Source organism: Callithrix jacchus, chromosome 7 (assembly GCF_049354715.1).
Source record: "Callithrix jacchus isolate 240 chromosome 7, calJac240_pri, whole genome shotgun sequence".
NCBI lineage: Eukaryota > Metazoa > Chordata > Mammalia > Primates > Cebidae > Callithrix > Callithrix jacchus.
The window spans coordinates 93,731,923-93,757,306 of NC_133508.1; the positions used below are offsets into that span (position 1 = coordinate 93,731,923).

The 25,384-nt window shown below is 37.5% G+C and overlaps 1 protein-coding gene across 2 annotated transcripts in view; it reads left to right on the forward strand.

Moving 5' to 3' along the window:
• The window catches only part of PRKAA2 (protein kinase AMP-activated catalytic subunit alpha 2), a 69,364-nt gene that overhangs the window by 6,372 nt on the left and 37,608 nt on the right, over nucleotides 1-25,384 (forward strand). For both annotated transcript variants that reach the window (XM_035251621.3, XM_035251620.3), the window contains one exon: nucleotides 23,218-23,359. Coding sequence is in view for 1 of the 2 variants with exons in the window: in XM_035251620.3 (XP_035107511.1) it covers nucleotides 23,218-23,359 (142 nt within the window). In the remaining variant the exon portion in view is untranslated. The remainder of the gene's footprint in view (nucleotides 1-23,217; nucleotides 23,360-25,384) is intronic.

Genomic DNA, 25,384 nt, shown 5'->3' on the forward strand with positions numbered 1-25,384 from the left:
TTGACTAAAGATTGACAGTAACCTTTAGTAACCGAACTAAAGAGAACTTGTACAAATGATTTGATGTTCTAGAAAAACATTGGTATAAGAAGGTATTAACTGTGGAATTTAAGTCCATTTCTTCTACTAGTTGATCTTTGGGAAAAACCATGAAACTCTGAGCCTTTGTTTCCTCCTTTGTAATATGCCAATGATAACACTTGGCTTGCTTACCTTCTGGAATAGTTATGAAGATCAAATGAATTGAGGTACATAAAATGGCTTTGGAAAAGATAAAATGCTATACAGATAGATGAGACTATTGTGGAGATGATGAGATACATGGCAATTGTAGGTAAAATCTGCACCCTGTGTTAGGAAGTACTTACTTTCCACTGAAATGCCTTCAGTTCTCACACCAACATTGAGATAGAGCTGTAGTAATCTGCCCCTATTTTGTGATTTCCTATGTTGAAGAAAGTTCTTAATGACTACTTTATCTGTGCTTTAGGATACTTAATTAATGTTTAGGATACTTACTGTTTATATTTAAAACAATATCCTTTATAACTAAGTCATATAATTTGTTTTTTCACAAATATGGAAGATCAATAAGAATGAAATGGAAGTGATAGTGAAATAAAAATGAATGTACATAACAGGTTATTGGTTAAATTGATTTTACTTCTGAAATTATGCTAATTTTAAATGAGTGTTAAATATAGGTTCTAAATAATGAAATATGTTTTTTCTCAAATACTAGATTAGTGATTGAATTAAAATCGGTTGACTTATTCTCTCAAACAATTAGGCAAATGAATTATGTGTTATTTAGGCTTCTTTTGCTGAAATATATATATATAATTTTTTACGTGATTTTGACATAGGTAATTGTGTCCTTAATATCTGAATGGATTTTGTTCATTTGGTGTAATCAGTTGATTGACTTTCAAATGAAACAATGCTATAAATGATAGCTAGTTTCAGAGTAGGTCCACAAAGGCAACATGATGTAGCATATATATGTACTCTGTAGTATATTAAACTTAGAAGACCTGATGTGGAACCTTTGTTCTGTAATAAACCAGCTGTGTCACCAAGCAATCTATAAAACAGAGAATAATACCACATGTTCTCTTCTAGTGTTGTGAGAAGTACATGAGAAAATGTACATAGATGAAAAAGCACTCAGAAGTACTTACATACTTTTGTGTATGTAGACACCGTTATGTACTTAAACCTACAATTAGCTGAACTATGAGAATAATCTGGGATCTGGTTTGGAGACTAGAAATTTATTGATAAGAGAGAGGGGAGAATTCACTACCTCCGGTCTTGTTTTACTCAGGTCTTTTTTCTGCAAATGATTATGTTCAGAAACCTCTAATTCTGTAGAACTGCTCACTTTTCACCCTCTCCTGGACAGCACTTGGAAGGCATACATACACAAACACATTATGTGTGTGTGTATATTTATCTTCCAGATCCCATGGTATCCATCATAGCAACTCTTGGAGGAAAGAGGCATACACTGGGAAGGGGTAAAGTGTGGGCAGCAGATGGCATTAAGTATGAATGGGTGATTTTAAAGTCATAGTCTACTTGCAGTAGAACCAAATTAAGGCTATATGTATATTTTCAATAGAGAGACTACACTCTGAGCTAAAAATGCCTTTCTACCAAACTTTTTCTTAACATACCATGTAAATTAGAAAGTTTTTTTTTTTTTAGATGGAGTTTCTCTCTTTCGTCCAGGCTAGAGTGCAATGGCACGATCTCAGCTCACTCTGCAACCTCTGCCTCCCAGCTTGAAGCGATTCTCTTGCCGCAGCCTCTGGAATAGCTGGGATTACAGGCACTCTCCACCACACCCTGCTAATTTTTTGTATTTTTAGTCAAGATGGGGTTTCATTATGTTGGCCAGGCTGGTCTCAAACTCCTGACCGCAAGTGGTCCATCCACCTCGGTCTCCCAAAGTGCTGGGATTATAGATGTGAGCCACTGAGGCCAGCCTAGAAAGGTTTTTATAGTTTCATCATATATTGAGGTAATCACCTCAGTTCCATGAACTTTCTCCCTTTGTCATACTGACACAACCCTGCTTTATCTTGCTTCTTTTTGTAAAAACATTTCAAAATGTCCACTTATCTTATTGTCCATGTTAATTTTCTTGAAAGCATTTGGTACTGCTTTGTAGTAATAATACTACCCCATTTATTCTTCTGAGATTCCCATGGTTTCCTTAATGATAGGGAAAATATTTTGTAGAGGAAGTATTAATAATTTTCGAAGCCAAGCAAATAATTTAATTTGACCTAGCAGGAAGATCTAATCTCAAATCCTTAAAGAGATAATGAGTAAGTGGCTGGCATAGGCCCTTAAAACATTGAATATGTTATAAAAATGAGAGCAAATCTACCTAGTGTATTTATCAGCTACAAATATAAGAGAAATGTAAACCTTAAATCAGGCTTGTATTTTTATCTGTTACTGAAGTGATTAAAATGCATATGAAAAGCAATGTGTTTATTTTGAAATATGATGAACCTTTTTATTTTTAGTATGGTGTTATTAAGGAAGGAATTTCAGGCAGTTATCTCTGCTAATAATAGAAGCCTTCTTCACCCCTGCAAGGGAACAGTAATCTTGCTTAAGTGGTGTCTTATGTTTGACAGTGTTTGCCTCTGATAAATTTTATGTATTTCTTTGGGTGATACCTTTGTTTTTAAAGTATTCATAATTCTCTTTTTAATCTGCCCTTAGGTCTTTTTAAATAGCCCTTTATATGAATTAAGATAATTTATAAAATTTTGCTATGTCTCTTACTTGAAATGTTAGTATATTATTAATATCCTTTGTTTTTTCAGAGGCATTTTTCTTCAAATTATATTTTTACATACTATTAAAAACATGATGAACAGTATGTTCTTATTCAACATCTCAGTTTCTAAATTATAAATGAATTATAAGGTAAGTTAAAACTGGCTGTCATAATATAATTAAAAATTTTAAATATACCATATATTTTTTTTTAAGACAGAGTCTCACTCTGTCACCAGGCTGGAGTGCAGTGGCATGATCTCGGCTCATTGCAACTCTGACTCCTGGGTTCAAGTGATTCTCCTGCCTCAGCCTCCTGAGTATCTGGGACTACAGGTATGCACCACCCTGCCCAGCTAATTCTTGTTTTTTTCTTAGTAGAGATGGGATTTCACCATGTTGGCCAGGTTGGTCTCTTTCTACTGACCTTGTGATCCACCTGCCTCAGCCTCCCATACTGTTGGGATTACATGTGTGAGCCACTGTGCCTGGCCCATACTTTTTTTTTCTTGGGCAATATGATCATATGATCAGTATAAGTTATTTTCATTTTCTTTTTAAAAAATTTATTTTACTGTTTCTAACTGCAGATACACACACTTTTTTTTTTCCTTTTGTAGAGACAGGGTGTCACTATGTTGTTCAGGGTGTTCTCAAACTCCTGGGCTCAAGTGATCTACCCATCTTTGCCTCCCAGAGTGCTGGGATTACAGACATGAACCACCATGCCCAGTTCTTTTTAAAAAATGTGTTTGAGTATAAATTGGGACTACATGGTATTCCATAGTTGATTTCAGTTTTTCCAGCCTTAATTAATAGAATAATGCAATCCATATATATAAGTATTTGCTGTGTTTAGCCACATTAGATTTTAAGCAAAATATTTTTATCAGTGTTCATCTATTCATGAAAGATCTGCTCCTATGACCCAAACATCTCCCATTAGGCCTCATCTCGAACACTGGAGATCAAATTTCAACATGAGATTTGGATAGGACAAATATCCAGACTATGTGAAGTGGCTAAAAGGCAGAAGAACAAAGCAGAGTTTAAGTCTTGGGAGACAACAGTTCGAGTTCAGTTTTGAGGAGAGTCTGATAAACAATTGGGTTTTTGGTTGCAACCCTCTGAAGACTGATATCCTGCTTAGAATAAGCTTAATTCCCAGATTGATCTACCTCTTACCTTTCTTCTCTGGGGAAAAATAGAACTGTCAGAGCCTCTACAGATTTTCCCACATAATGTTCATCATTCCAAGAGACAGGGCAAAGATAGAAACAGGTTTGTAGGGGATACAGATAGTAAATATATCAGGCATGGGATTTTAAGTTACTGATACTTTTGTTTAAAGTGGAGAATTTTAGCAGAGGACTGGAGTCTATAAAAAGTAAAGGAAATTCTAGGACTGAAAAATGTAATAATTGAATTAGAGCTCTTTAGATGTTTTAATACCAGATTAGGTTCCATTGAAGAGAGGATTAGTGAATTGGACAATAGGTCAGAAGAAAATATCTAGACTGAAGGATGGAGAGACAAAAGGATAAAAAGAAAAGTAGAAAGCATATATGGGAGCACAATGAAAAGTCTAACATGGGTATTATTGGAACCCATATAGAAAAAGTTAATTGCTAGCCTCCATTTTTTTTCTATAAAATGATAACCTCAGGTTTACCCTCTTTTAATAGAGTTTCTCTGTACATATACCGAGGTAAATGTGATTAATCAGTTCTATTGCCAAACAACAATATTTATTGTAAAAATGACCTGTGATTGGTTAACGGCATCTGAACTGGATTTACCATTTCTACCAGCATAAAACGTACAGGGAAACAGACCTTCAATTTCCCTTTAAGGTGTCTCTTCAAATTCAAGCACCTCCTGGTGTGGTGGGAGGCTTAGAAGCTCCAAGAATGGGCTTATTATAGGATGTATTTCCAGTTTGAGGCTTGTGTGTGCTGGAGTGTACTGTATCCACTCATATGGGCTTTACAACTTCATGTACCCCTGTGTGATGGGGAGGCGTGGAAGTAGCAACTGAATGTTTTAAGGATTCCCAATGAAGATGTTTTTGATTATGCCATTCTGACATTCTGTGTTTCTGTCCTAAATTCTTATAAAAAGCTAAGTAAAACTGATGTAACATTACCACCTTTTGTGTCCTGGAGTATGAATGTCGTCTTGAATCCAAGACCACTGATGGTCATACAGAGTGGGTAACACACAATTCCAGAAGAAGAGGACAAATGGAATGGGGTAGAGGCAGCATTTGAAGAGATAATGGCAGAAAGTATTCTAAAACTGATTAAATGCCTCAAGCCACAGATTCAGAAGTCCCAAGCAGAATAAATATAAGAAAACCATTCCTAGAGATATCATTGTGAAATTGCTCAAAACGAATTCCCTTTCCTTGGGTCTCACTTATGCTGGTGTAAACTCTATCTATCCTTGTAGAAGTGGGGGGGAAAAGTTGAGAATATCTTAAAAGCAGCCAGAGGGGAAAAAAGAAGTATATTATCTTCACAGGAACAATAATAAGTTGACTTCTCAACTAAAACAATAAAAACAAGAAAAAAATGGAATGATACCTTCAAAGAGGTAAAATAAACAAATTGCCAGCCTACAATTTTATGCTCAGCAAAAATCTTCTTTAAAAATAAAGGCAAAATGCATTTTTATGCAAACATAAATTGAGACAGTTTGTCAACAGAAGACATAGTAAAGGGAACACCAAAGGGAATTCTTCAGGAAGAAAGAAAGTGATGCCAGGTGGAAGCAAGAAATGCAAAAAGAAATGAAGAGTGTTGGAAAGTCTAAGTATGTGGGTAACTGAATAGGTACTAACTATACAAAATAATATCTTGTGAGATTGAAAAGATGTAGGAATGAAATGTAAGAAGGAAAAGGTATGAGAAAACATAGAGTTACAGTATTCTAAAGTCCTTGCTTTGTTTGAGAAATGTAAAAACAAATTTTTATTAGACTGAGATAGCTTAAGGATGCATGTTGTAATATCTGGGGTAGCCATTAAAATGAAACTTGAGGCTCTAGAGAAAAAAACACAGGTCACATTTCTCATTTTGTTTTGGAGAGAATTCTAACTCATTCCACAACTCTGCTTTAAAAAGAAATTTTATGGAATATAAAATTATGTAGTCAACAAAAAAACATTCAGAGGCAGTTAATGAGAATGAAAGGGGAGTTGTTTGAAGACAGGAAAATAAAGGAGGATGAATAAGAAGGAGATGAAGCATGTGGAATAAGAGAAAGAAAATAGATACATACAGACTAGAGTAGGGAAAACATGAGAGAGGGCATGGTTTATGTAGCTTTGGGATAAGTGTTGCTGGCAGAGTCTACTGAATGCTAACACATTCTCCAACAGTGTTAAAGAATTTATACTGGTAAACTTTTTTTTCCCTCTTTTTCTTTTCTTTTTTTTTTTTTTTTTTTGAGGCAGGGTCTTACTCTGTCTCCCAGGCTGGAGTACAGTGGTGCGATCGTAGCTCACTGTAATCTCAAACTCCGGGGCTCAAGTGATCCTCCTGTCTCCTCTTAATTTTATTATTATTGTTATTATTTTATTGAGAAACAGTCTTGCTCTTTCCCCCAGGCTTGAATGCAATGGCATGATCTTGGCTTACTACAGCCTCTGCCTGTAGTCCCAGCAAGTTGGTGAACTTGGGGGAGGGTCGCTTAAGCCTCGGAGGTTGAGGCTGCAGTGAGCTGTGAGCATGCCACTGTATTCCAGCCTGCATGACACAGAGAGACCCTGTCTCTAAATAAATAAATAAAGCAGAATATAGCATATCATGTAATTAAAGAAGTTAGGTGTAGAGCAAGTCTTTACTAAAAATATCATCTCCATAGGTCTTTCCTGATCTATTTAAAATAGCCCATTTTCCTGTCACCTTGTCACTCTGCTTTCTTCATGTATCATCTTTACATCATTATGTTTCTTCTCTTAGAAAATTTTCTTATTTTTTTGCCTTCTGACACACCAAGAGCAACTATAATGTTATACACTTGTTATTTATGTTCTCCACCAGAATGCAAGTTCCATTTTTTTTCACAATTCAAGGCAATGCCTAGTACAGATCAGACACTCAGAACATATTTGTTGAATGAATGAATGAGCAAATGAATGTCTAGACTAATGGGGTAAGAACAATTAGGAGAAAAAAAAAGTCTTCAAGGATACACAAGTTCATTCTCTTAATAAAATTTAAGTTCATTTTACATATTAGGAGATTTAGAGACTCTTAAGACTTTTAGTCCATGGGTTATTTTCTTGTCTTTACAGCTCCTCTTGATGAATAACCTTAGTATATCTGATCCATACAAAGGCCACAGCCCTACCCCAGTCTTACTCTCTAACTGAACACAGCAATTCTCCGTACTTGATTATTCTCATGCATTGTTCCTCCCTCCTTAGCCTGTCACTACTAGACTCTAACCCTTCACTGTGACCTCCTTTCTCAAAGCTAATGCTAGAGATAATGTTTATCCTCTTAAGCATGCAAGTGAGCACCCTTGATACATTGTAATCAAGGAAACTTGATTATTGAAGGGTAAAATTGTGTGAATTTTGAGCTTGGGTGTTAGAGGCAGACACACCATCCTGTCACTGACTGATTTCTAATTTCCAGTTTGCTCACTTGTAAATAGGGCATAATAATATTTACCTTGCAGGAGTTTGGGGAATTAAATGTGTATGTAAAGTGCTATTTTAAAAATATGGTACTTATTTGATAAGTCACAGACCAAAAGGAAAGGAAGTCTCTTGCTTCCTTGTCAGAACCATCCTTTAGAGAACTTTATTTTATTTTATTTTTGTTGAGATGGAGTCTTGCTCTGTTGCCCAGGCTGGAGTGCACTGGCGCAATCTAAGTTCACTGCAACCTCCACCTCACAGGTTCAAGCAATTCTCTGCCTCAGCCTCCCAAGTAGCTGGGATTATAGGTACCCCCCACCACGTCTGGCTAATTTTTGTATATTTAGTAGAGACAGGGTTTCACCATCTTAGCCAGGCTAGTCTTGAACTCCTGACCTTGTGATCCACCTGCCTCCTTGGCCTCCCAAAGTGCTGGGATTACAGGCATGAGTCACCATGCCTAGCCTAGAGAACTTTTTTTTTTTTTTTTTTTTTTTTTTCCAGAACTAGCTGTGGTTTTATTTTGGACCAAAAAAAAAAAAAAAAAAAAAAAACCTGATTGAATTGTTTTGCAGCTGGAGGCATGGGCATGGGAGGTTTCCAGGGAGTAAATTCCCTGGCGGTTGAGCTGAGGGCTAGGGCTGAGCATCAGGTGGGTCTCCTGTTCCCGGTGCTTCCCTGCACAGGGGCCTCCCTCTGAGGCTGCAGGGCAGCCAAAGGAAGGGCAGGCTGGGAGGGGCTGCTGCAGCTGTTCACTTGGGCAGGATGTCAGAGAACTCGGACACCAGCCTCCCATCGTGGGTCTCAGTCTTATTCACAACCACGACCTTGATGGAGCTGGTGCGGCTGAGGGAGCTGGTGCCTATGCCAGAGCCAAAGCTGGAGCCCAGGCCGTAGCTGAGGCTGGGGCTTGTGAGGCCTCCATAGACCAAGCTCAGCCCACCTGCATAGTTCCTGGTGGTCTTCGTAAGGATACTCATGTTCTGCATCCCAGACTCCAGCCAGCTTTCCTTGCCCTCCAGCAGCTTCCTGTAGGTGGCGATCTCAATGTCCAGGGCCAGCTTGACATTCATCAGCTCCAGGTACTCATACAGCTGCCGCGCCGTGTCCTGCTTGGCCTGCTGCAGGGTGGCCTCCAGCTCAGATAGCTTGGCGTCAGCATCCTTAAGGGCCAGCTCCCCACGCTGCTCGGCCTCTGTGATAGTGGCCTCCAGGGAAGCCCTCTGGCCCTTGAGGCCCTCAATCTCAGCCTGGAGCCTGCTACTGTTCTGGTTCATCTCAGAGATCTTAGTCTTTGTATGCTGCAAGTCATCCCTGTGCTTCCCAGCCAGTGTCTGCAGCTCCTCATACTTGATCTGGTACATGTTCGCCTCAATCTGGCTATGGTTGGCAATGTCCTCGTACAGCAATGATGCTGTCCATGTTCAGGAAGCACTGTTGTCCATGGACAGCACCACAGACATGTCTGAGATCTGGGACTGCAGCTCCCAGGTCTCCTCTTCATGCAGCTGCCTGAGGAAGTTGATCTCGTCAGTCAGCCCTTCCAGGCGAGACTCCAGCTCCACCTTGTTCATGTAAGCTTCATCCACATCCTTCTTGATGAGGACAAATTCATTCTTCATCTCTGTATGCTTATTGATCTCATCCTCATACTTTTTCTCCAGCCCCTGCATGTTGCCAAGTTCCACCTCCAGCTTCAGCTTCTTCTGACCCAGAGTCTCCAGCTGCCACTGAAGATTGTTGATGTAGCTCTTGAACATGTTGTCCATGTTGCTTCGAGCCATCTTCTGCTGCTGCAGGAGGCTCCACTTGGTCTCCAGCATCTTGTTCTGCTGCTTCAGTAACTGTACCTTGTCGATGAAGGAGGCAAACTTCTTGTTGAGGGTTTTTTTCTGCTCCTTCTTCTGGGTATACATGGCCTGGATGTTGGGGTCCACCTCCAGGTTAAGGGGGCTGAGCAGGCTCTGGTTGACCGTGATGGTGGTGATGCCTCCCATGCCGCTGGCCCCACCATAGCCTGCACCCAGGCCACCCCGGAAGCTGCTGCTGCCCACTCAGGAGAAGCTTGAGGAGCTGATGCAGGCACCGGGCCCACTCATGTAGGAGCAGCTGCTGAAGGCCTGTGGGCCAGAGGTGGACACGTTGTAGGATTTCTGGGTCACCGTGATGGACATGGTGGAGGCAGGTGGGCTGAACTGGGTGGAGATTCCAAGAGTGGAGAAGCTGCTTCTCCAGCCTAGAGAACTTTAAAGGATTTTCAGGGAAAGGAAATTTGGAGAAGAACAATGAGATTGTTTTGTTTCACCATGGACAAAGAAGAAAAGAGCCTTGTGTTGTTCTGGCAGGAGTCTGGGGATGGTAGGGGTCAGAACATATGTGAATTACATAACGCTACTGACCACCAGAGTTACGGCTCTTGATGCGAATGAGTAAACGTTACTGACCACCCTATGAGGCTCAACTGGCTGATACATGTTTAATCTCTTGGCTCGTCACAGCTTAGGTATATAGTGTCCTCCAAAGGTTCTTAACTTTTTTATTGTACTCCATATACAGAAATGTACTGGCATCTTTTATGTAAATCCTCAACAAATTTTCACATACTGAATAACCACCACTTAGATAAAGACATAGAAAATGACCAGTATCGGCCAGGCGCGGTGGCTCAAGCCTGTAATCCCAGCACTTTGGGAGGCCGAGGCGGGTGGATCACGAGGTCAACATATCGAGACCATCCTGGTCAACATGGTGAAACCCCGTCTCTACTAAAAACACAAAAAATTAGCTGGGCATGGTGGCACGTGCCTGTAATCCCAGCTACTCAGGAGGCTGAGGCAGGAGAATTGCCTGAACCCAGGAGGCGGAGGTTGCGGTGAGCCGAGATCGCGCCATTGCACTCCAGCCTGGGAAACAAGAGTGAAACTCCGTCTCAAAAAAAAAGAAAAAGAAAAGAAAACGACCAGTATCCCAGCAGTCCCCTGGTGTCCCAAATCAGCTACTATTTCCATCTTCCACACCACCAATGGGAACTACTATCCATGGATAGTTTCACCTGTTTTTGAACTTAAAGAGACAGAATTCTGTATCTGGCTTGTGAGATCTATTTTATGTTTGTGAGATCTGTCTATGTCATTGCATGTAGTTGTAATTCATTCTCGTTGCTATATAGTATTGCATTAAGACCATTCTATTATTTATCCATTCTGTTATTCGTGGGCATCTGGGTGGTTTTTACATCTTGGTTATTATGATTAATGCTGTTTTACATATTCCTGTACCTGTCTTTTTTTCTTTTTTTATTATTTTAGAAATACATGAATTTGAAATCATATATGTAAATATTATTTTAGAAATAATGTCTTGTCTACTCTCACATTTAAGAGTCTTGTCATTACTAGGAGTATTTTTTCAGTTATCTACCATGGCTTTTTAGAATACCATATTTATTTTTATTTGAGATCCAATGTTTTTGAATACATATACAGTACTTTAACAGGTAGCTGCTAATATAACATTACAGCTATAGATTTTTTTTCATTTGTCTTTTTGAGTTATAAGCTTCACTATTCTGTAACCACTTAGTATACTAATTTTTAAAGTATCTTTAAGAGACTTATTTAGAATGATACTTACAAATTACATTTGTAAGTGTGAAATCATTCTTCAGGGATAATTATATTGCCATATCCTTGATATGTTATCGTTTTTGTTGTTACTGATTCCATCAGAAGTTTTCAATCATGTAGTAAAGATTGATACATTTGTTAGGCAAGTGTGTCTTACATACAGACATTTGTTGTTCAAAATAATTTAGAAAGTGTCTTCTTAAGATGAAAGATTTATGAGAACTTGAACTTAGGAAGAATCCCTTTTTTGCTGGAGTTTAACTTTTGATTAAGAAAAAAATCATCAGGTTATGTTTGGGACTATTTACCTTTGAAAAAAAGATCTGACAGCACTTCAAAAAATTTGTGGATAAATGGAATTAAAAGATAAAGATAATAAAAATAAAAATATTTTAAATTTTAATTTCATTTTTAAAATTAAATAGAGGTGATTTTTTAAAAAAATTAAATACCTATAAGGCCTCACCACGCTGGTCTCAAACTCCTGAGCTCATCTGATCTTCTTACCTCGGCTTCCCAAAGTGCTAGGATTGATTACAGGCATGAACCACCATGCCCAAACTGAGGGTCCTGAGAATTTAACCATGTCAATGTAGTCTCTTTTACATTACTAACTAAAAGAAAATGAGTTTCTTTTAAAGGTTTTTTTCTTTTTAGATTAGGAAACAAAGTCAGAAGAAGCCAAATCAGAACTGTAAGGTGGATGCCTAATGATTTTCCTTGAAAATTCATGAAGATTGTTCTTGTTTGATGAGAGGAATGAGCAGGAGCATTGTCATGGTGGAGAAGAACTCTTTGGTGAAGCTTTCCTGGGAGTTTTTCTGCTAAATCTTTGGCTAATTTTCCCCAAACACTCTCACAATCAGATGTTGTTGTTCCTTGCCCCTCCAGAGAGTCAATAAACAAAATGCCTGAGGATCCCAAAAAACTGTTGCCATAAACTTTGCTTTGCTTTTTGTTTGTTTGTTGTTTTTTAAGAGACAAGGTCTTTGTTTCACTAAGGCTGGAGTGCAGTGGAGCAATCATAGCTCACTGCAGCCTGGAACTCAAGTGATCCTCCTGTCTCAGCCTCCTGAGTAGCTGAGACTATAGGCCTGTGCCACCAAACTTGGCTAATTTGAAACAATTTTTTTTAAGAGATGGGGTCTTGCTATGTTGCCAGGCTGGTCTCAACCCCCTGGGCTCAAGCAGTCCTCTCGCCTCCGACTCCCAAAGTGTTGGGATTACAGGTGTGAGCCACTGCGCCCAGCCTACCTTTCTTCTTCACCAGTACACTGTGCTTTAACTGGACCACTTCCACCTCTTGGTAGCCGTTGTTTAGCCTGTGCCTTGTCTTCAGGGTCATATTGGAAAAACTGTTTCGTCTCCTGTTATAGCTCTTCAAAGAAATTCTTCAGGATATTGATGTTACCTATTAAAAGTTTCCATTGAGAGCTCTGCTCTTGTTTGTAGCTGATCTGAGTTCAACCGTTTTGATACCCATTGAGTGGAAAGTTTGCTCAACTTTAATTTTTTAGCCAGAGTTGTGTCAAACTGAATCGATTGAGATGTCTCTGATGTGGGCTGTGGCTGTCATTTCTGCCAGTAATTGTCAGTCCTTTTCAATTAAGGCATGAACAAGATTAGTTTTTTTTTTTTTTTTCTTACAAACCAATGTGGGTGGTCTGCTGCTGTGGGCTTCATCTTCAAAATCATCTTGTCAGCCAGAAGTGGTGGCTCACCCCTGTAATTCCAGCACTTTAAGAGGCAGAGGCAGGCAGATTGCTTGAGCCCAGGAGTTTGAGACCAGCCTTGGCAACATAGCAAGACACTGTCTCTACAAAAAATAAAAAATTAGCTGGACATAGTGCTGCACGCCTATAGTTATGGCTTCTCTGGAGGCTGAGGTAGGAGAATCACTTGATGCAGAAGGTTGGGTTTGCAGGGAGCGGTGATTGCATCACTGCCTTCCAGCGTGGGCAAGAGTGAGACGCTGCCTCAAAACAAAACAAAACAAATAAACTCTTCTTGTCCCTTCTTAAAACGAATTACCCATTTGTAAACTGCTGATTTCTTTGAGTCATTGTTCCCATAAACTTTTCATAAGACCTCAGGGATTTCACCATACTTCCATTAAAGCTTCACTATGAATTTGATGTTTGTTTCTGTTTTAACATTAGCAGAATTCATGTTGCTTTAATAGGGACTCTTGAAACTAATGTCTTATTCTCAGTGTCTCAAACTAAATCCTGTTCAAACATGTAATAGTTTATTTTGGCACAAAAGTTTTTTGATATCCATGCATAGTTTTTTCATAATATGCATTTCCATAAATTTTTTGAATTTTTTCTTTTTTTTTTTTTTAGTTCAAATGTTGTTTCTGGTCTATTATTTACTTATTTATATTTAATAAGTTATTTTTAACTTAAAAAATATTTTTATCCTTTTTCATGCATGTTTGTGTTTACAGTTTACTGTCTGGTTTTAACAGTAGCAATAGGACTGTTCAGGACTCCTAGAAAATGCAAAGAGAGCAACCATTTTTCCCTTTGAGGATTGCTTTGGAGATAGCAAGATGTAGGTTTTAATCACAGCTCTAAAACTGATTGCTTATATGAATTTTGGGTAAGTTTCTTAACCTCTGGTGAGTCTGGATTTTCTCTTCTACAAGAAGTCTGCCTTTCAGAATTACCTATTTTTTATTGATATCATAACCACCTTTCCTCAATTACTTTATCTTTTAGGCCCCAGAATTCTCTGGTCTTTCCTGCCTAATACCCACTCTAGTTAGTAGTTAGTTCTTTTCTTTTCTTTTCTTTTTTTTTTTGAGATGGAGTCTTGCTCTGTCGCCCAGGCTGGAGTACAGTGGCACAATCTCGGCTCACTGCAACCTCTGCCTGCCAGGTTCAAATGATTCTCCTGCCTCAGCCTCCAAAGTAGCTGGAATTACAGGCGCCCACCACCACACCCAACTAGTTTTTGTATTTTTAGTAGAGATGGGGTTTGCCATGTTTGTCAGGCTGGTCTCAAGCTCTTGACCTCTAGTGATTGGCCCACCTTGGCCTCCCTAAGTGATGGGATTACAGACGTGAACCACTGCACCTGGCCTAGCAAGTTACTTTCTAAAGTACAGTGTGTAAGTACTTTTCTTTCCATTTCTTAGATCTTTGCTACATAAAGTTTAAGTCCGTAGATTAGCAGCATCGAAAACTGCTTATAAATACCTCAAAGGACTTAAGCACTTTTAATTTATGCATTTCTGTAGGTTATGGTACTTGGGAGTGGAATCACTGAGTCATAGAGTATATAGTTTTAGTAGTTATTATGTACTTTGCATCAATATATTGTTTTCCCAAGTGTTTGCACTAATTTACGTTCCTCCAGCAACATATAAAAGTTCCAGTTGCTCTATATCTTAACGGATACATGGCACTGTCTGTCTTTTTTATTGTGCTGTTCTGGTGGGTATATTATGGTATTGTACTTCATTGTGGTCTTAATTTACTTTTCTCTGATGACTCATGATATTGAGCACCTTTTCTAGTTTATTGATCATCTAGATTTCCCTTTTTTGTTCAAAATCTGTTTTCCTGTGAGACATATACCTTCTTTTGTAATGTGTGGACCTTGAGTAAATTGTAATTCTGGTGCTGATGGTTAATATTTTTTCTATCGATTCTTTTCCATATTTAGGAGCTTCTGGAATGCAGTACTACATAGCATTCTTTGGGACTTGGAATATATAGATAATGACTTTCCTTTAATAGGTATTTGTTGGTTTGCTCAGATATGAGAGTGATTAGCACACCCAACTTACATATGCCTCATATTCTAAAGCAACAATACCAGTAGATTATTAGGCCTATATCATATATTCATGTACCCCATGTTAGCATTAGTCATGCATTTTTTCCATACAGTAAGTAGTTACTATATGTTATATGTCAGATATTGTGCCAGATGCCAAGGATCAATGATAAATGAGACACAGACCCTGTTCTGAAGTAGCTGACCACTGTAAAGGAGATCAGTAACAACAACAACAGAGTAGGTAATTACAGCACTTGATGTTAAGTGCCACCAGGGAGAGGAGCTGTGGGAATACATTAGAGCATCACTTAATTCAGACTGTTGAGTTAGGGATTGGGGTGCTAGTTAGGGAATGCTTACTGAAAGATGGTACTTCAGCTCAATTTTGAAAGACAAATGACACATAGACATGTGATGCATTGGAGATTTGGTGAATGGGAATTTAAATGGTTCATATATTTAATGGCATTCATTTATTCCACTAATACAATTCCACTGAAATTTGCTGAATGCTTATCATAAACTGGGTGTGTGTTGGTTCTGGAAATGAGAGAGACAGAGTCCTTATGGGAAGTTCCAAATAGTTCTAAATGACTGAAATACAACAGTTGGGGTGAGGAAATGGTGAACGATGATACAGGAAAGACAGGCAGATATCTATATCTGTATCTATATCTATATTTCTCTCTCTCTCTATATATATATATAAATGTAAATACTATGTGTTTATAACACGATATGAAGTTCATTCTGATTATCTTCTTATCCCAATTTTCCAATTAGGTGCGTAACATGCTGTAAGTGTAGAATGGGTTCCAACTTCCCAACATCAGTGGAGCCTCCGTTCTGTATGGTACCATAATTTGTCTTGACCCCCAGAGCTTCTGTCTAACATCATCATACAGAATTCTTGGATCTTCCCCTTGCTTTTCATTTTAGTCAGCTTGCTTTACCTGTAATTAGAGGGTGTACAGAAGACTAATCTTTCTTACTACTAAAGTATTTCATAATATATGGACATTTTGGTCAAAAGCAATTAGTGGAAAGAAGTATTTCTAATCCTGGGGTCTACAGAAAGGAGAGAGTGGAGCTGGCTGAGGACTGATACACATGCCTTCCTTCAGAGCCAAAACTTATCCAAGCTTGTTCCTCATTTCATTCATTCTTGCTCCCAACATTTTTTTCCCTCCACTTGTTATACTTAGGGTCAATTTAAAGGTCTGGTCCTCAGACTGTTTAGGATCATGAGGGGAACATTGTAACTGGTGGGCAAAAATACCACTCTAACTGGAAGGCTATGTCTCTAGCATCTAAACTTGGAATTCTGAATGTCACTTCTCCCAAACCCAAATTATTGCATATGGTGTGTATTAATACATTCTATAATACTTTTAATGTGAAAATATTATTTTAGACATTATGAGTTAAATCTTTTGTTGGGTAACCATAGATTGAAATATAGTATAATCATTAAGAACAAAGGCTTTAGAATCAGATCTGGATTTAAATTCTGATTTTGTTCATTCCTAGTCAGTTTGAATTTTCTAAGCCTTGGTTTCCACATCTATAAAATTTCCTCATAGGGTCATTAAAGGTTTAAAATGAAACAATGTAAAATATTAAACATGTATATACACATACAGATACACACCTGTTAGGTATCCCTCACAGATTTGTGAGAAAGAATAATTGTCATTAAATAGCCTCTGCTACAAACCTGGGTTATAAATTGACTCCTGTAGACACCCTGAAGGATGATGTCCATTTCTTGGTAGTCTCTCTTGTGCCTTCACTTGGAGACCATCCTGAAGGATTTAGTGCACATTTTTTTAGTCTAGGTTTTAAGTCAGACCACCCCAAATATGTCCCAAAAGTTCTAAGAAACTTTTTTAGCTGTGGTAATACAATGGTAGACTTGATTTTATTTATATAGATAAAATATGATGATAGACTTGATTCTACTTATTATATAGGCTGATAATTTCCTGGGAGCACTATGATTGCCACAATTCCAAAGAGGAGAAGAACTTTTTAAGCACCAAAAAAGTACCTTTCAAACCAATGCTGTACACCAGTCAGGGACTCTTTAGAGGTGTAAGAAATACCACAGTTAGCTCCTCGTTCAGTGGAGCATGTGAAATTAAGTACTTAGATTCTTTTTGTGGACTAAAGCTTTATTTGGCATAGTTCAAATTATTATGCAGTATTTCCATAGCTTTTAGATTTTAGCAACTCTTGCTTTGATCCTAATGGAAAAATAGATTATAATTTAGGCCTAAAATAATTATTTTTTAATTGTTCCTTTTGATTGTTTCATTAGATAATATCCTAAACTGTATATTAAAATAGAATGAGAATGTATTTGGTATGAATTACTATGGGATGATGTACAGATACAGAAGTGTTCTGAACTATGGCTTATAAAACTATAGGGTCTTGCCTGTGGTAAAAAATGCTGGACTTCATATGGGAACGATATTGGAAATTTGAAAACTTATGATCTTTGTGTAAAACAGTTGTGTATTTATACCTATATAAACAGCTGTGTGAAGTTCTGTGTCTTGCATATAAAGAAAAATGTGTCAAAACTGAAAAGCATCCAGAAAGTGGCAACCAAAGTCATCAAGAGGCAGGAGTAGCTACCCTTCACTGTGGAATGATCCTCAGGGATATCATTAGAAAAGTCTTAGAGTTAGGAGGGGAATTAGCCTTGATAAACTCCAACCTGATACTTAATGCAGGAATTTATCTTATGATAATCCTGATAAATGGCTGAGCTTCCTCTGTTTGAATACTGAATGGTGCATTAAGAGTGCTGATTTTGGCAGGGCACGGTGGCTCACATGCCTGTAATGCTAGCACTTTGGGAGGCCAAGGCAGGCGGATCATCTGAGGTCAGGAGTTCCAGACCAGGCTGGCCAACACAACGAAACCCCATCTCTATTAAAAATACAAAAATTAGCCAGGCCTGGTGGTGCATGCCTATAATTCCAGCTACTTAGGAGGCTGAGGCAGGAGAATTGCTTGAACTTGGTTGGCAGAGGTTCTAGTGAGCTGAGATGGTGCCACTACACTCCAGGCTGGGGAACAGAGGAAAGTGTCTCAAAAAAAAAAAAAAAAAAAAAAAAGTGCTAATTTTGGGGACACGCTGCTTGGGTTTAAATCCTAGCTCTGGCCTCTGGGGTCTGCCATGGCCATTCACCTACTAGGTGAGTGACCATGGGCAAATTCTTAACCTCTCTGCAGATTTTTAATCAGCTCCATTTCCTGTCTTATTATTGCCAGCATCTGTGTCCCTGACATAAGGGACCTAACCTCTGACCCCCTCCCATCTAGTATCGAGAGTTGAACTGAGAATCAAGCAAATATTAGTGTTATACATCTGGTAGGAAAAAAAAGTATATTCAGCATACAGTAGTTACCTTTAAAAAATGAAAATTTCAGTGTAGACCAGAGTGGTGAAAAGGAAGTTTAGAGGAGGCTTCATGGATCAGACAAGTCTGTTAGTTGAAGGAGAATCTATTGACTATTCCCAGTTCTGCCTTCTAGAACAATATAAATCAGTTTAATTCCTTCTGTGTGACAACTCTATACCTTATCAAATGTAAAATATAAAAGGTATAGTTTGGGTGAACTTGGATTTTTCCCCCTTAAAATTCCATAGCTTTAGAGAGTATTTTGGCTAAAATTTGGGAAACACAAAATGAACCACTAATGGGTGATAATTTTGTAGAGCTCTTTAACTTTTTAATCTAAAAACTGTGTAGACTATAAATTACAATTTATTTCCATCAACTCAAATATGGTTACTCAGCAAAATTGGAAATTTGAAGTATATTCCAAACCATTTGAATTTTAAAATATTCTAAATGTTGTATTATTTAGATTCAGCTTTGAGTGACAAAAATCTTCAAAATAAGAGTGGCTTAAACAGAAGTATTTTGCTGTCTTATAAAAGTCTGAGCAGGTGATGTAGACTGTTGTCATACCTGATGGTGACAAAAACATGGTTTCTCTTTCCTGTTGCTTTCCCCTTCTGAAGTCTGGTCTCAAGGTACAAATGGTGGTTTTGATATTCCAGGCTTCAGGATGAAGGAAGGGATGAGGAAGAAGTTGCCAGGGACATTCCTGCTTTGTATGTCATTGGCTGGAACATATGCATGTGGCCACATCTATTAACAGTTGCAAGAGAGACTAAGATGCAGGCTGTATGCTGGGTAGCTGTGTACCCAGTTGTAATTTGGGAGTTTCATGTCAGGGAGAAAGAAAGGTGCAGAAGATGTTGGGAGACAACTAGCAGTATAATGTAATTAGTACGGCTACTTACCTGAGTAGGCATTCATGAAATAGTTGTTCAATGGGTGAATGTTTCTAATTTCTTCTGTCAAAGTAGGTATTGATCTGGATATTTACTTATATGGATGATAAATAATGGCCAGATTATTTATTCTTAGTGTTTTTAGAATTTTATTTTTTATCAATTCTTTATGAATGTGGTGTATCTGACAATCTTCAGGCAGATGTAACACTGTACAAGATTTACTTCAGTTCATTTATTGCTGCTTTTTTCCCCCACCTAAGACTTGGAGGTGTGTTAAAAAAATCTCTTTTCATGTGTCTGTGGTCAACATTTCTAGCACATGGTCAGCAAATGTTTTTAGATTGAGTAAATGAATGGGAATAAAACATTGAGGCATCCAAGCCTTTTCTTTTAAAATGTGTATAGAAGAAATTCTTGTCCTTATATCTATATTTATCCCAAGATTTTCAGGACTATTCATTCAGTTTTCAGGTGGAATGTGGTTAAGTTTGGATTTAATTTTGGTTAAGTACCAATTATGGTGTTAATAGGCAAAAAAGGCTAGTATAATTCAGCAAAAAGAGGGGATTCTTAATGCATTTGGCTTTTTCAACCTCAGATACCTGATTAGCTTATCAGTATGCTTAACTGTTTCAAGGGAAAATGTCATTTTTTTCTTCACTGCTTCATAAAGAAAATTTTTTTTCATATATAAAGCTGAATGAGTCAGTTATTTCCTCACCTATCATAGGCAAAGCAGTACTTTATCATTATTTTCTAAGTGAATTCACTTGCTGTTTTGTTTGCATGTTCTCCAGATTAACCATATGTCATTAAAAAACAAAACACCGATCTGCTTGGCTGTTAGAGTCCTTGGTCTTACTTCTTTGATCAGGAAAGATCACATATGTTCTCAGTAGACAGTAACTTAATTGTCAAGTGGGAAAGGAGGAATTTAATCTTCCATATAGTGGGGATTTCAGTTCTCATTATTTCATCGAGGCTGTTGGGGATTTGAGGAGAGAGATGTATTTGTTAGACCACGCTGACAAGGTGTTTGGGTATTATAAAATTCCCAAAGATAAGTAATAAACTACTCAGGCATAAAGAAACCGTTTAGCTTATTTTAATTAATAGAAAGTTCCTAGAAATCGATAAGGTTTTTCTGGAGTCCTGGAAAAATATTTTGGAGTGGTAGTAAGTTACATTGCTTAAACTTGATATGTCTCATTTTGTTTGTTTTATATGCTGAGAAAGTAACTTTCAAGATTCATTAAATTTTTTGAGATAATTTACAGTTTGCAAAAGTTATTAAAATAAAAATAATCTCCAGTGACAGAAACTCAGTTCTTTCTAAATCATCGCATTACATGTTTGGAGTACTCTGACTGGGGTTATTACTGTGTGGTGGTTATGCTGGCTGTGAAAGCAGACAGCCCAGGTCAGATGTTGTGCCCACACTTGCTGTGTGACCTCGGATGATTTATTTAATTTCTCTGTGCCTCAGGTTTCTCATCTGTACACTGGATGATAATAATACTTCATAGAGTTGTGGTAGGGTTGAGGGAGCAGGGCAGCTACCACTTAGAATAAAGCTTAGTACGTAATAAACAATAAGTGTCATTAATGATCACCTTTGTCATTAATGTTTTGTCATAATGAGTTGAAATATGACTCGAAGAAATACTTAGGAGATTATGTCAGCTGACTCTTTCATTTGTAGCATATGCTATGTGCTATAAAATGAAATAGAAGACACAGGTTTGGTGAGGAAGAAGGAGGAGAATGCTGAATGTAGTTTTTTTGTTTTGTTTTTGGTTTATCTTTTTTAGGAACAGCGTCTCACTCTGTCACCCATGCTGTATTGCAATGGCGTCATCTAGGGTCACTGCAACCTCTGCCTCCCAGATTCAAGGGATCCTCCTGCCTCACCCTCTCAAGTAGCTGGGACTATAGGCATGTGCCACCACACCCAGATAATTTTTTATTTTTAGTAGAGATGGGGTTTTGCCATGTTGCCCAGGCTGGTATGGAACTCCTGGGCTCAAGGGAATGGCCCACCGTGGCCTCCCAAAGTTCTGGGATTACAGGCATGAACTGCCATGTCTGTCCCTTGAATTTAGTTTTGAGTGTGTTGAATTTGAGGTATCTGTGGGATACTAATCTTGAAATATGAATTTAAAGGAGAGACAAAGGTCACTGGCATATGGGTGATAATTAAAACTACAGGAGATGAATGACATAACGTAAGGGTCTACCTTGGGCCAGGTTTGAAACCTGGGGGCACTAACCTTCAAAGAGCAGGCAGAGGTCACAAAAGAGACCATCTGAGAGTTAGTAGGAGAAATAGAGAGAGAAATACCACCAAAAAGAGGTACAGTGTCTGATGAAACAGAGATTATAGTAATCTGAGAACTGAAAAGTATCCTTGGCTTGATAATGGTATTTTGTGACTCTGGTGTGCTTAGAGTGGAGGTAGAAACCAGATAGCTGTGAATTTAGGGTTGGTGATAAGGGAGGAAAAGAAGGCAACAAATGTAACTACTGTAACTACTCTTTTGAGAAGTTTTGATGAGACTAGTTGGAAACTAGAGGAGGATACAGGATCAATGGAAGAGTTTTAGAGGATATATGACTTGGGCAGTCTTAAGAGAAAGAGCTATTAGAAAAGAAAAAAAGTTGAATATGAGGAGAGTGTAGAAAAGACGGGTTAAAGGTGAAAGTTGATGAGACTGGCCTTGAATAGGAGGAGGGGTATGGATAGAAGTAAGTCTTTAAGATAGAGGAAATTAGACTCCCCTGTAATCCCAGCACTCTGGGAGGCCAAGGCGGGAGGATCACTTGAGCCCAGGAATTCAAGATCAGCCTGAGCAACATAGTGAGGCCCCACCTCTACAAAAATTTAAAGAAAAATTAGCAGGGGAGGCTGATGCATTCTTGTAGTCCCAGCTACTGGGGAGTCTGAGACAGAAGGATCACTTGAGCCCAGGAGGCTGAGGCTGCAGTGAGCTATGTTCACACCCACTGCATTCCAGCCTGGATGACAAAACAATACCTTATCTCAAAATAAATAAATACATAAAAAGATAGAAAAAGTCACTCCTAATGACTTCAGGTTCTCTTAAGAAATAAAAAGGGTGTTTGTCACTGAAAGGAGGGTTAGAGAGGTGTTTTGAACAGAATGGTGAAAGTTTAGAATAGAATTGAGGAAAATAGGAGAGGTAGCTGACAAATTTGTTCCTGACTGAGGGAGTTTTCATCTGAACAGTTTTGAAAGATATCACTGTTAGTGTGGATGCCATGAATGTGTTATATGAGAAAGTAGAAGGACTCTATTTAACATAGCATATATTCATTTAGCATCTCTGTGTATAAAGCACTTTGCACCTATACTTCCAGGGAGATTCAGATGAGCCCTGGTCATCTTGTCCAAGGAGAGTATGAGCCAATAGCTTAGGTCATGTGATTTGTCACAAACGCAAATAGATTAAAAATGGTAAATGGCACAAGTTTTATAAACATACCATAACAGTTTGAAAGAGATAGAGATTTCATCATACAGAGGGAAATAAGAGGACTTTATGAAAAAGGCACAAAAAAGGGCTAATGTGAATTTTCTGTTGAAATGGTAATTATTGTGAATTTTTGATTTATCACACTATTTATTCTTCTATAATACAATGACTGGCATTAAGCAGAAGAAGAGAAACAAGATTATTGAAACAGTGAGTTCTCTTCTGTCCAAATGATGTTCCAAAGTTGATTATATTTTAGTAAGAATATAGAATTCAGTAATCATTTTCACAAATATTCCATAAATACGAACATCTTTGTTAGGTGCAAAAGATACAGAGATGGCTAAGATACAGTTTCTGTCCTCAAAGAGTACATACTCTAATAGAAGAAATAGAAGTACAAAGAACTTTAGTTTCGTACAGTGACATAAAGATGGTATACATGAGTAAAGACGTTTAGGGCAGAATGGAAGGAAACATGAATAAATGATTATTGTTGATATGACAGCGCATTTTTTTCCGTTTTCTTTCCTTTAGTTGGAGAACATCAATTAACAGGCCATAAAGTGGCAGTTAAAATCTTAAATAGACAGAAGATTCGCAGTTTAGATGTTGTTGGAAAAATAAAACGAGAAATTCAAAATCTGAAACTCTTTCGTCATCCTCATATTATCAAACTGTAAGTATTTTTGTATTTTATAATATCAAAGAGACACCTGTCTTAAAACATTTTTAAGGATTTTATAATTGTTTATTGTTAATCTGTTATAATTTTTTTCATATATTCAGCAAGTATTAATTCACTTAACCTTTATCAGTCGTTTTTTGCATTCTCTTGGTTAGAATGAACAGGCATTGTTTCTAAATTGGTACTCTTTTCAAGTGATGAATGAAGCCTTAGAAGTTGATTCTTACCCAATTTTAAATGCCATTCAGGGCTTTGATATTTCTATATTCTTTTTTATTATTTTTTTTCTAGTCAGTTTTCACTAACATATCATGGTATTTTCTCTTTGGAAAGATAGAAAGTATATGTCAAAGATTATTTCACATAGTATCTTGTAGAACTGAAAGTAGTACTATAATCATAAAGCTTTTAGAAAGGCAAATGTGTTTTTTTTTCTCCTTGGGATATATTACAAACTTAAAAGTTAAGTAAATTGGAGATAAATAAGATAATTAATTGAAAGATAAATAATTATTTTAAATTGACTAGACTCTAGAAAATATAAAGTATGCAATAATGTGTTTCTTTCAGTCATTTGAAGTTGTAGTTTAATATTTCCTGAGAAAATGTAACATGCTAGACACTGAAAATTGTCTTATTTATCTTTAAGCTTGGATACAATTTTATAAAATAAGTATTGCTTTACTTATTGAGTACCTGATAGTGGCCAGGAACTGTACCAAGCATTTTATTTTTGGTCAAGTTTCTGCTGAATGTATGGAGGATTTTACATATATAACTTAATATCATCTTCATGATCAGTGTCTAAGGTAGCCTTACTTTATAGATGAGGAAACTGCATTACCTAACAAGTAATAGTAACTTATCCAAGGCCACACCACTAGTAAGTCACAGAGCTGGTGGTTGAAGTCAAACCCAATTCCAAATGCTGTGCTGTTAATGCTCCAGCACTCCAGTTTTTCTTAAAATCGAGAGTTATATAAATTCCTTTTAAAGAAAAAATAAATTTATGGATCCCTGATTTTGACTTATTTTTAATATACCATTACTTAAGTGTTTAGAAACAAAGCCCTATGTTTAAACTTTATGTGTGTATAGTTTGAATACAATTGTGAAAGCAAAAGAAATTCCCAACTTAATACAAAAAAAACACAATGGAATTCAAAGCAGTATCAATAAGATAATGTGACAAATAGTAGTGTTTTGTAACAACCAAATCATTGTTAGTGAGTTTAATAGTAGAAACAGTAGGAGGAGGTCAAATACTAAATTTATATTGTGATTCAAATAAGATTGGTACAGAGAAAGCGTGTTCATATAAATATACTATTAAAAAAGAGGAATTAATATCTCTGAGATGTTCTTTGATAGTTCATTAATCAGACATTATATTTAGGCTGACCTTTGTCAGTCAGCAGTCTTTGAATGTCAGCATTAATGGGAACAACTTGATAACCCTATGGAGTTATGTTGTTTACTTGATGACGAGAGGAACGTGTAAGTGTGGTAAGCAGAATAATACCAGCACCCCCATGTCTATTTCCTAATTCCTGGAAATTGTGAATGTATTAGGTTGCATGGCAAAGGGTAACATTGCTAACCAGCTGATCTTAAACTAGGGAGATTATCCTCGATCATGTAGGTGGGTCCAATATTAACACAGTAGTTCTTAAAAGTAAAGGACAAGGGTAGAAGAAAAGAGTCAGAGAAAAAGTCCTGAATGTGGAAACATCTGAATGATAAAATGTGAGAAGGACTCAGCTGGCCTTTGAAGATGGAGAAAGGGGAGCATGAGTCAATGAATGCAGGCAGTCTCTACAAGCTGAGAAATGCAAAGAAATTCTGCCCCAGAGCCTTCAGAAGGCAACATAGCTCTGCTGACACCTTGATTTTAGCACTGAGACATGTCAAGCTTTTAAGATAAAGAACTGTAAGGTAATACATTTGTGTTGCTCTAAGCCACTAAGTTTGAAGTATGGCAGCAATGGGAAAATAATACAGCATCATTCTTAAAAT